Source organism: Rosa rugosa, chromosome 2, assembly GCF_958449725.1.
Source record: "Rosa rugosa chromosome 2, drRosRugo1.1, whole genome shotgun sequence".
NCBI lineage: Eukaryota > Viridiplantae > Streptophyta > Magnoliopsida > Rosales > Rosaceae > Rosa > Rosa rugosa.
The window spans coordinates 23,881,238-23,893,103 of NC_084821.1; the positions used below are offsets into that span (position 1 = coordinate 23,881,238).

Consider the following 11,866-nt stretch of genomic DNA (forward strand, 5'->3'; position numbering starts at 1 on the left):
TTCCGTCTGACCCGACCCAAACCCGGCGACCCGACCCAACTTTTCCGGCAGTTTCCGGCGGTCTCTGGCCGTGAAACTTGGTCAGCTGGTTCGTCTCCTCCGTCTGGTCGTCCCTGTGGTGTTCTCTAGCTGCGATATCCACCGTGTGCGGCGCAGAAAGGCGGAGCAGTTTGGTGTTTTCGGACCCGACCGGAAATCCTAGCTCCGACGACGGCACGACTTCAAGCTTCCATCTTTGGGTTCGTGGGAGTCTCCTTGATCGATCCTTGGTGATTGTTTGGATCGATTTACGTAGAAATCGGTTCAACTCAGATTGAGCAAAAATTCAAAGCTTGTGAGGTAGTTTTCGACCCTTTATGCTTGTTTTCTGACTTCGAGCTAGTTATGAGAATTCACAAGCATGCTTAGATGATCAGCTTTGATGTTAGGAGTATTGTGAAATATTGAGTTTTGGCCGGCGGAGGTGCGCCACCACCTGTGGCGGCGTTCCGGCCATGTAAGGAACTATTTTTGGTATTATATATGTTCTACTCGTTGATACGAGCGTTTCGATATATAATATGCAGATTTTGGAGTTCGAATGGATTTGTTATGATTTTTATGGTTTCATATCGATCGATTTATTCGATCTATGAGGATTCGAGCGTCTGATCAACTTGAGGTTTGGTCATATCGATCGTGGACGTATTCCGGAGACTTTGGGAGGTCTTGGATGTGGTTTTGCCTCGATTGGCGCCACTTTGGGGATTTTAGTTCAAAACAGGGGTTTCGGACTTAAATCAAAAATGAATCGTTACTAAGTGGAAACCGTATGTGATTAGGTACTTGACGAAGTATTTTGGACGGTTATTTGGCGGATTGGCTGCTTTGTTCTTTGTTGAAGACGCAGCGGGAGTTTCGAGGTGAGTAATCTCACAAGGTTCATTATGAACGGAATTACCAGATGGCTGAAGCTGTGGTAACTTGTTGGCAGCAGTACGGGTAGGAAGCAAATTTTGTTGGCTTTGCCAGTGTATGACTTCCGCTATGTAGTGAGCTCTGAGGAGCATTTACGTTTTATTTTTTGATGGCAATTTAATTCGTAAGTTGTGTAATATATAACTCTATGGAGCTAGTGTATATTGACTTGGAGGGTTCAGGGCATCAGTATATACTTGATTTAAGGCAAAGATGTTCCAAGTATTTTGTATTGATGGCTGAACGATCGCGCATGTATAATTATGGGATTATATATCGATTTTTATTTGTGTAAAAATCAGGTGCGTCACAATTTCTAAGTCCTAACTCCAATTGCATGCAATATCCTAAGTGTCAACCCAAAGAACATAAAGACATAAAAGTTTTCCATCAAGCAGAAATAAACAACCAATCTCACACCAAAGTTCAAGAAACTAAATTAAACAAAACATTTTTTCTACATAATTGGGGCTTCAAACCTCACCCCTAACAAAAAGAAATTAGTTATACATAGTTTGAAAACTAAAATAAAAACTAAGAATAATAAAATTGAGAAAAAGAAAAAGAAGAAAAAGATGGTGGCGGATGAAAAAGAAAAAGGGATAGAAGGGAAGGTGAAAGGTGTGGTCTCTCTAATTGTGATGCAGAGGCTCTATATATAGGAAATACATAGCCCTAGTTCTCTTCTTCAATTCTGCTTGCAATTTTCTTCCCTAGTTGCTTGAGGTTTCCTTAGATTGGTGCAAAATTTAATTACTTTTAATCCTTTGTAATCTTGCCATAATCTTGTAGGATTCCTTTAGGACTCTCCTTGATAATTGCAGCATCAATAACCTACCAAAAACGCACAGCCAACTCGTCCAAAGAAGATTCTCAGCCAAACTGCCCTGTTTTGACTAAGATATGTTTTCTTTCTCTGAAGCTTCCTTCTTGAACAAGGATTGACTTGATATTGCTGTGCTTCTGGAAGGTTCTTGACTTATCCATGCTCTATGACATCATGTCTTTTAGAATGATCATTAACCTTCTAGAAAAACTCCAAGTATGTCATTGGAAAAGATCTTCCAAAAAGCTTTGTGAAAAGCTGACAGTTTCTGCTTTCTCGGGAAGCCTACTTTGAGCTTGATTTCCTGCTGCCTCATTGATGCTTCTGACCAGTTCTTTGGCTCATGTTGAAGTAAAACATCAAATATTTAAGGATTCCTGGCCTTTTCTGAAAAGGTGCAGTTCGAAGAAAGTAAGAAATACTCTCCAAAACTGTTCCCGAAAAGCTAATTCTGAAACTGCAATTTTCTGCTTTGCAACAACTATTATGCACAACTATTTCCTTCATTTGCATCAGTACTTCATGGTTCATGGCTTCTTTGTTCCCTTTAAGCTCCTATTTCTCTTGAATTGCTTCACGAACTACGTAAAAAGAAAACAGAGTTAAATAGACTTTTTAAAGGAAACAACTAAGGAAAGTATAAGGGAATGCACATTAATTATTATATTTGTCACATTTTATGCTCCTATCAAATTCTCCCACACTTGTCTTTTGCTAGTCCCTTAGCAAAATCAAAACAAAGAAAATATAATAAGAACTCAAAAGATTCAAAACAAACTATGCCTTGAACATTGTTTCTCATAAATCCCTTACTTTAGTAGCATCAAGATTAGCACACAACCAAGAGTCAATCTATAGTAATTTAAGAGTTAATTGAAACATATGTTCCACATATAAGCATGTAAGACACATGGGTGACAATGGTGATGAGTGGAGCTTAGCATGTATCCAACAAGTATGATTCAAACCTCACATGGTTTACAACTCTTTCTTCTATCAAATCAACGCATTGCTCAAAAGCTTTTTCACTCAAATATATGTAAGAGATGATAATATTTTTGACAAACAAAAAGCTCACATATGTAAAGAAAGAAAGGCTATGTCGAAATTCACACACACACACACACACACGCATATATATATTTTTACAATCTCATGAAATATACCAACTACTTGCCAAAAAAGACCGAACCATATGCTTAACTCTTGTAACCAATATCCACAAATCAAAGGCGGCCCATGTTAAAGATCAAAGAGTCTTAATTAGGGTTGTAATGGGCCAAATTTTAGAGGTTTAAAGAAATGAAATGGTAAGGAAAAATCACAAAGCATTCTAAAAACCTAGCAGAGCTTGAATGGTAGTTGAGACGTCTTCATGTAGTCACCAAGGCTTCTCGCAACGTTGAACTTCTTCTGGGTCTTTATTGAGGGCCAGATGTCATTATGTTGGGCCCATACTTCATTCTAACCTTCCTTTGAACACTTATGATATAGGACAAGATCAAATTCATCGTACTTAGGCCTTTACTTCAAAACAAACTCCTTATCCACAATGAGGGGACTAAAATCCATAAATACTTGCACTTTTTTTTTCATTGTCGTATACTTACTGTTTTTCATGGACAAGTCTTACCCCCACACTTAGTTTTTTCATCATCTTCAATTGCCTCGATCTTCATGTCTCAGTAGTATTGTGATATCCACCAATTTACCTAATTTGTTTTGTTTGCGGCCTTGTTGTTTGTGGACTTTAATTGTTTTAATAGTGTGAAATATATTTATTATATTTTAATTTAAGCTTAGTATGAAAATATTTTGTTGTTGGACCATATTATATTTTTATGAGACTTTAGTTTATTTTGTACAGTCAGTTTTAAGGTTAATTAGTTATTTTAGTAAATGGAAAATAGGAATTTTAAACTAGTTGCTACAAAGAGATTGTGTTTACTTAGAAGTTAGAAGTCTGAAACTTCCCTCCTTTCAATTCAACACAATATAAGTTTGAAAGTCTGAATCAAACAAACACAATATAAGTTTCTCGTTTTTTTTTTTTTTTTTTGAAGAGGAGTTGATTTCATTAGATAATCAAGCCATAAAATAGGCCAGAGTCTAACAAGCACTTATACAAGCAATCTGGCAAAAAAAACCGACAACTTATCTAAGCCAAACTAAACTCATTAAAGTCTAAGGGACGCTCGCATGAAGCAAGCTTAGCTAAGGAAGAACAACCTCGCTTTGTAAGGAAAAATCATTCATCTAGTCTAATTTGCCGGCACACAATTGTGGTACAAATAACAACTAGAAGCATCTTAGAAAAGCTCATAGAGATTACCCCTACCTAAAAAATACTTGCAACCAAATGTCTAATAGCAAAAGAACTAGAATATAGCAGCTAACAACCTCGGTAATAGGTTGGTCTTCTTGCTTGTCTTTAAAATCTGTTGCCTCGAATTGAGCCTAGGCCTGTCACACCCCGAATTTTGAATAAAGATATTCGAACTCAAAACGCGATAACTTAACCAACTTCCCAAAAATAGTATTGAAACATTCTCAAGACTCAACCACTTAAGTCGAATATCACATCAACAAGTGTTTACAAAACTCGAGAGAACTGATATACAAATGTAAACACTCACTAGGAGCATACCAAAAATAGCAGTACACTAACAAAAATAAGTTCTGAACCTACACTGCTGTAACCACGCCCTTGTGCTCAGCCCTGGTGGTCCTTACCTGCAGGAATAACCGCTACACCATGGTAAGCTTTTTAAGCTCGTATGAGTAAACTCAATTAAAATGACTCACGTCACGCATGCTTACAATTTCTCAACTCGTGAGATAAATCAAAGCAACAACATTTAACTCCACAAAACACAACCAAACATACAATCACACTCGGTAAAAATTAGTAATCCCTGCATATAACTTAGTTTAGGAGATTACATTTAAAATCACCTCCATAATTCATTCGAAATCAAGTCCCACATGAATGACAAAATAAAGGACACCGACACTCTCTTTTAAAACAAATATACCCATGGGCACACGATAACTCAAAATTATCCCCCAAGAAGTATATTGTACTCAAGGGCACACAATAACTCAAAGTTATTCCCCAAGAAGTACATTGTACTCAAAGACACACAATAACTCAAAGTTATTCCCCAAGAAGTACATTGGCAGATAGACTAGAGCTCTAACTGAATTGTAACCTGTCAACTCGGCCGAGGTTCAGCCTTACGATAATACTTGCCTCGATCACCAATGTGATAAACGATACTCAACCAAACATTTGAAAGTCCACTTGACTCAATACTTTCCTCAAGCAAAACACACTTTTACACAAAAATCAACACATCATGATAATTGTATGCTCGTAAGAGAAATGCTCGAAATAACAATTCAATCAACTCTCAATCATTACTTCACCAATGTCACACCATCCAATATATACACACACACACACACACACACACACACACACACACACACACACACACACACACACACACACACGTAATCATTCACTCAGGAACGACCACTAATACCAACTATAGTTCACACGTATAAAAATCAAGAAATTCATTTTATACTTAAATTCATTTTTTTACCTGTGAGCCGTAGCCCTATGAACCGTAGTCGATCGAGTTCATATTATTTCAAACAATTCTTTATTTTCGAAAACGTTTTACAATTATCAATCAATTCCAATATTAAATAACTCGGTTCGTAAATGAACCACGTGAGATTTACTCACCTCTAATCCAGCTACGTCTTCTTAACAGCTCAAAATCACAATCACAACCGTTCGTCCAATACAAATTCTTCAATCACCTAATCGAATATGATCGCAACTTAGCAAACAATTCATAAAACACACTTAAATGACGATCCAACGGTCAGATTCTCACGGATCGCCCTTGGGATCATCCTATCAAAATCATACAAAGATCCAACGTTGGGATCCTTGCGGATTGCAAACCGAAGAAAATGTGTAAAACCGAAACCCTAGCATGCATCAACTTTCTCCAAAATGACCTTATAATATATCAAAACGACCGTATCTATGCGTAGATGAATAAACTGAAAACAGAACACAAAAAAGACGCTAGACGCTCAGCCACGCGCCGCCACAAGCGGCGGGTCAGCATGTGGTCAACGGTGGCGGTCAACGCCGGATCAACCACCTTCGATACAAAAGTCGTCAACTACAAACTTGTTCATATTGAAGCGATGAGCAACCTTCATACCTGGAGCTAAGCGAGATTCGGTTTAGATCTTCTTAGATCAAGCTTGGAAGTTGGATTGATTTCGAGCGTCTGATCACGTTTCCATATTCAACCACAGCCGCTGATTTTCAACGCTTGATCTTCGCTCCACACACCAAATCGTGATGCAAGGCCCACATGGGGATGATCAGGAGGAAGAGAAGATCCCAAAACCATGAAGAAATACGCAGGTAAGTTGCCGGAGCACGCAAAACCGATCGAGTCCCGATCTCGCGTCTGGGGGCTTCGATCTCTGTCTGGGGACGGCGGAGAGTGAAACGGACACCGGGGGTCGACAGTGGAAGAGAAGGCGCGTCGATCAGGGCCGGGTCCTCGATCGTCGGCCGCCGGGAAGGCTGGTTTCCAGCTTGGTCGAGTCGAGCGCAACCCGTCGGGTCTGAGGAGAGAGAACGGAGAAAAATCTGGGGAGGAAAATGAGCAAAAGGGAACTTTTGGGATTTAATGAAAAATCTGGAATTTTCTCCTATTTATAGAAATTTCCCCAAATTCAATCGCTCATAACTTTCTCATACGAACTCCGATTTCCGCGTTCCACATGTCCATGAACTCGTATCGACACGCTCTATGACTTTTATGAAAAATGTTTTTAGAGAAACCCAACGTATAAAAAGTCAATCTTTGCACCCCCCCCCTCCCCCTAAAATGACGCTTCCTAAATAATTATTCGTCCGAAACACTTCCGCTCCACCCTCGAACCACGAACTCATACAAACGAACACTTTATTAATCCCAGGAAATATTTAGGAATTAATAACAAATTTCCGGGGTCTTAGAAGGCCCAAATGCCAAGCCTAAACCCAAGCTACAGAACCAGAAGCCCAAATCCTTGCCTAGCCATCGTTGCCACCGCTGCCGGCATCAACTTTGGCGGTCGGCCTTTCCACCACACCATCTGTCGTTAATCAGCGGACCACCAAACCCAGACGAATCTGGGTGGGAAATCCTTTGAGCTGCCTGTTGACCTCGATTTCTCTTCGATCACGATCAGCGCAAGTCCTCCGGCGTTCAATAGGACAACGATCACCAAACCAGGCGAATCCAGCCTGCCACCGGCCTCACGACCTCGACTCCAACCGAAGACTCGCTGTCGTCAAACACCGCGATCAGAACCAGCAATCAAAGATTGGATCAAACCCAGAAAGAAACGGTCAGAGAGGCCTCCAAACTAGAAACCTCTCGCCGCAACTCACGATCGACGCCTGCCCTGCGCTGCTGCCGTAACTCGTCGCTCCACGAATGCCGCCTTGCCTGAGGGAAGAGCGCTGCCGCCAGTCAAAACCTAGGTTTTGAATCCAAGGTCAATCCAAGAAGCTCGGAGACGCCTTCTGGTTATCCATCAATGTATTTAATATAAGTGTCTCAGTGTTCTCTATCCTTGGGTTTAGATGTGCACAACTGAATAAATAATCAATTGACTATTGAACTACCTAGAACTCTAGTGATTTTTCCCCTGCCACTTCGGGTAGTCATTATATATAATTTTGTCTTCCAAGAAATATATGGTCATCTACTAGTTAAATATTGGCTTTATAAAGATTTCGTTCTTTATTCTCATCACTAGGATCCCCTTCTTTTTCCCTTTTTTTTTTTTTTTGGGCCAAGGATTGAATAGTGGGTTCGTGGATTGTGTGATTTTTTTTCTTTTTTTTGTAGAGTGATGGTGTGCTTAATACATATACTTGTATTACCTATCAATTTGGGATCGAAAAGTGAGTCCAACGAATCTGTCGAATCTAAACCGTTTATGTCCAACGATCGAGATGTTGATATGTGATCACTAAGAACGCCCCACCCTTTTTTGGTAGATTGTGTCTGCTTTTATTTATTTTTATTTTTTTTTTCCTTTAGAAGACTAATAGTTCCATGACTAATATCTATTATTTTAGGACGAGTTATCATCAGTATGAGCATGTGAGATTGTTTTATAATAATCATGTTCATGTAGTCAATTGATTCATACTTAGTTGTGCTCAAGTATTTTTGAATCAAAATTCAAGGGTAGAAAACAATGAGACAGTTTTTTGAGGGCAACGAAAGACTGATCAATTGATATAAAATCATACGACCTCACTCAGTCAAGTATGAGAGGTCTGAAGACTCCTCATAATACAAATCGATTCTCACTTAATTATGACTAAAAAACCAAAAGGAAATCCCAGAAAAAAAAAAAAAAAAAACTAATATCCAAAAGCAAATGCAAAGAAAGAAAATGAAGAAAATAAAATTTCTATCCCTACGTAGCCTTTTTTGAAACTCTGCCTTGATCGTTTTGTCGCCTACAACCTTCATGGTGTACGTCGCAACAACCAAAACAGCCCTGTCTCAACCTAGGATACATAGGGAAGCTTCTCCTAGCCGGAATGGGAAAGAGAATCCAAACCCGAAGACCCTGCATGCATGCCTGCAGATCCTTTCAAGCTGACACCACCGACTCAGAGCCACCACAAACTGACGTCGCCGGTGAAAACAATGAGACAGTTAACAATGACTTAATGAGACAAATAAACATATTCTAACTGCCTCATTGTTCTCTATTCTTCGATTTAGATCCATAATTAGTTTAGCACAACTAAGTTAAAAATCAATTCACTACTGACATAGAACTCAGGTAGTCGTATATTTGCTCCATGAAGATTTTATTCCTAATTCTGATCACCAGAAACCCCTTTTTTTTTTTTTTTCCAAGGAGGAGGCTGAAAAGTGGGGTGGTAGGAGAAACCCCTTCTCGAAAAATAAATATGGAAACCACGGGACTTGAAATTACAGACACCATTGCAGAAACATACCTACAGAATACCTACAGATACAACATGATCTAATATATACAAAGCTCAAATATCATTAGTGCATGAGATACAGAGAGAACACATCGAAACAAGAAACTTAATAGACCAATGCTCAGCATTAGTACCAATTAGATATAAAAGTGAAAAATAAAATAAACAAATGAAATGCAAATAGCCAAACAAGAGGTTGATCTATCATTCTATCTAAAGTAATCAAATAGCATGACAGATATCAGTATAAATACTCCATATCTACTTCCTGCATCCCCAAGCTGAGACAGAAAATAGGGGTCGATCTTGCCACGACATCAACACACAGCCATTCTCTTCCCTGATCCTATATCCATCACAACCATAACCCTGCAACAACTTCCTTGCCTGAAGCATACCATAATAGCTCAAAGGTACATTTCCAAAGCCAGCTAAATCGAGCCTTTGAATCCACTTCTCAAGTTTTTCATGTCTTTCTTTCCTCTCAGATCCCTCACAAGCTATAATGTTTTTAATTTCCTCCCCAAATAGCATTTTCTCTACCTTCATTCTTTCTAATGAATTTCTTGACATCGTAGACTCCAAGCAATCAAACAATGCAGCATACGAGTATAAAGCTTCGAATAGCCTCTCCATTAGAGTGGAGCCATTATGGTTGGAATCTTGTTCGGTAACTACCATGAGCTTCGGTGTCAAACCCCAAAATGCATTAAGAAAGCTGTCCATCTTCACAGAACCAACTGGGGATAGTGGGGATGACGAGGTCGAGTCAGGACTGGGGCTATATCCCTTGCCCATATCTTTCTCTAGCAACTCACCCAATCTGCCTTGGCCCATCTGTAACACTCCAGGTGAGTGAACTCTATTTGGATTCTTTGATTCCAATGAGAATTTCTTTCTATGGAAATCATCATCAGATGACAAGAGGGAGTGAAATTGGAGAACTGAGCTGATAGCTAGAGCCTCACCGGTTTTAACATGGAGCTTTTCAAAATCAAGTGTTTCCAACTTGCTGACTACGGGATAGAACTGAAATGGAGTATCCAATTTTTCTGCTTCCTCAGTCAAGCTATGAGCCATTTGATCTAGTACTTCTTTTTGTTGATGGACACCAGTAATTCTCAAATGAGGTGGACCCTCAGGCCTTGCACTTAAAACATGAAGAAGAGCTATCCACTGTGCAGGTTCAGATGAATTAAGGTCAATTATATGGACCATCTTTTCTTCTTCCATGGCTTCAATAATAGCTTGGTTTGTGAGCACATAAGCCACCTTTAGGAATGGAAGCATCTCAAAGAACACTTTCCGAACTAGAAATTCTTCAGACACTGAAGATATTCTAGTGGAATATAGGGCCTTATAAAGACCAGGCCAAGCTTTGAGGATTCGGTCAGCAAGAGCCTCGGTGAAGTAGGCTGCAATCCGCTGCATGGTATCACCATCCGAAGAGGCAAGCAGGGAGATTTGCTCAAGGGCAATATTTGCATTTTCGAGGTTTCCCGCAGCAACATAATTTGCACAAGTGAGCAACAAGTGGATCAAACACAGACCCCGCTCCTCGGATTTGAGTTCTCTTTGCCAAGGGTATGGTGATCCTAAACTAGGTGACGTCATTGTAAAGAATTGGAGAGGAGATTAAGTTGCAGATGATGACCCTTCAGGCCTTCATGGTGGAACATGTATGCCCTACAACAATCAAGAATGACTTGGTTACAGGGGTAGAAAGAGGTGGGATCAAAATCACTTCACAAAACAATTCAAGTCCCAAGTGGGGATGAGTTGCAGATTTCTACTGAAAAATCTTACTGCTCATGCAACAACCAAATTTTAATGAATTACCAGTTTGAGGAAAAAAAAAAAAAACAAAAATCCTCAAACAAAGCATTCACAAGAAATAGTAAGTAACTGAGAAGCAGAGTGGTTGAAGAGTAACACCTGAAAGCCTAGGAATTTACATGATCATGTCAAACATGCAAACAACAGGCCAAAATTTAGATTTTATCAGCAACTCCGATTAATCCCATATCATAGACTCAGAAAAAATATCAGAAATTTAATCTGGATTACACTAGACAGACAGGCTACAACTACAAGGCTAAAAATTCTCCAATCAAGTCTGTAAAATTTATGAGCTTAAAAATTCTGATCAACTCCAAAAAAAGGAACAGAGAACAATAACAAAACCAGCCTAAGAAATTAATAGTACCGGAACTAACCAATTGAATGAAGAAAAGCGAATCCTTAGTGGGTTTTAAATTGATCAAAACCCCACTTACAACCCACTACGACTCCACAGATGTCTTGTTCAATCTCCACAGAGCTGGTGCAGGTTTTTTTTTTTTTTTTTTTTTTTCTGGGTTTCCTCTGTTTATATCAGAGAGCAATTGGCAGTTCAGTTGGGTTTAAATAAAGCTGAGAGCTTTGGATGACAGAGGAAGACTTCATGCTACGTTGTCGACAAAGTTTTTGTCCTTATTAGTTTGTTGTCCTTGACAACATTGAATTGCAGGTTCTCACTTTTACTCTCTCTCTCTCTCTCTGTCTCTATCTAGATTCTAGTACCTGTCCCTCTCTCTCTCTGAAACTTCGTCTTTATTTGCTTCTTTTTGTCTTGGCCTAAGGAGGATGAGCAATCAGTGCTGCTGCCCAAAACGAGGCTCTAAAGTTTTGTTTCCTAGTGGGTTTCAGTGTGGGAATTTCGTCTTCTTTCCAAATGGCCACGACCCGGAAGATGATATTCCTCAATCTAACTTTCTCCAGTTTTTGGATTCACTCGTTAATTTAGAACCGTTTCGTTATATAATTCATGTTTTAAAAATAATTATAGAATAAACTATTAATTAGTTCGCGATATATAAAGTCTCTTTAATAACTTAATTATACACACACCCAAAAACAAACAACAAAAGCGTTAAGAGATAGTTTACTTATGGCAAGGCTACATATGTATCAAGATGTAATAGTTGAAGTGACTCTAAATTACTGATTGACTCTCTCATCGGTAAATGTGAAGTTTC

The 11,866-nt window shown here is 39.1% G+C and overlaps 1 protein-coding gene across 1 annotated transcript; it reads right to left on the reverse strand.

Moving 5' to 3' along the window:
• Positions 1-8,888: 8,888 nt before the first annotated feature.
• On the reverse strand, positions 8,889-11,291 carry LOC133731849 (scarecrow-like protein 3). The gene is made up of 2 exons (XM_062159280.1): positions 11,066-11,291; positions 8,889-10,535 (listed from the first exon to the last, which is right to left on the reverse strand). The coding sequence occupies exon 2, from the start codon at positions 10,461-10,463 to the stop codon at positions 9,111-9,113; it is 1,353 nt and encodes a 450-aa protein (XP_062015264.1). The 5' UTR covers positions 10,464-10,535; positions 11,066-11,291; the 3' UTR covers positions 8,889-9,110.
• Positions 11,292-11,866: the final 575 nt, after the last annotated feature.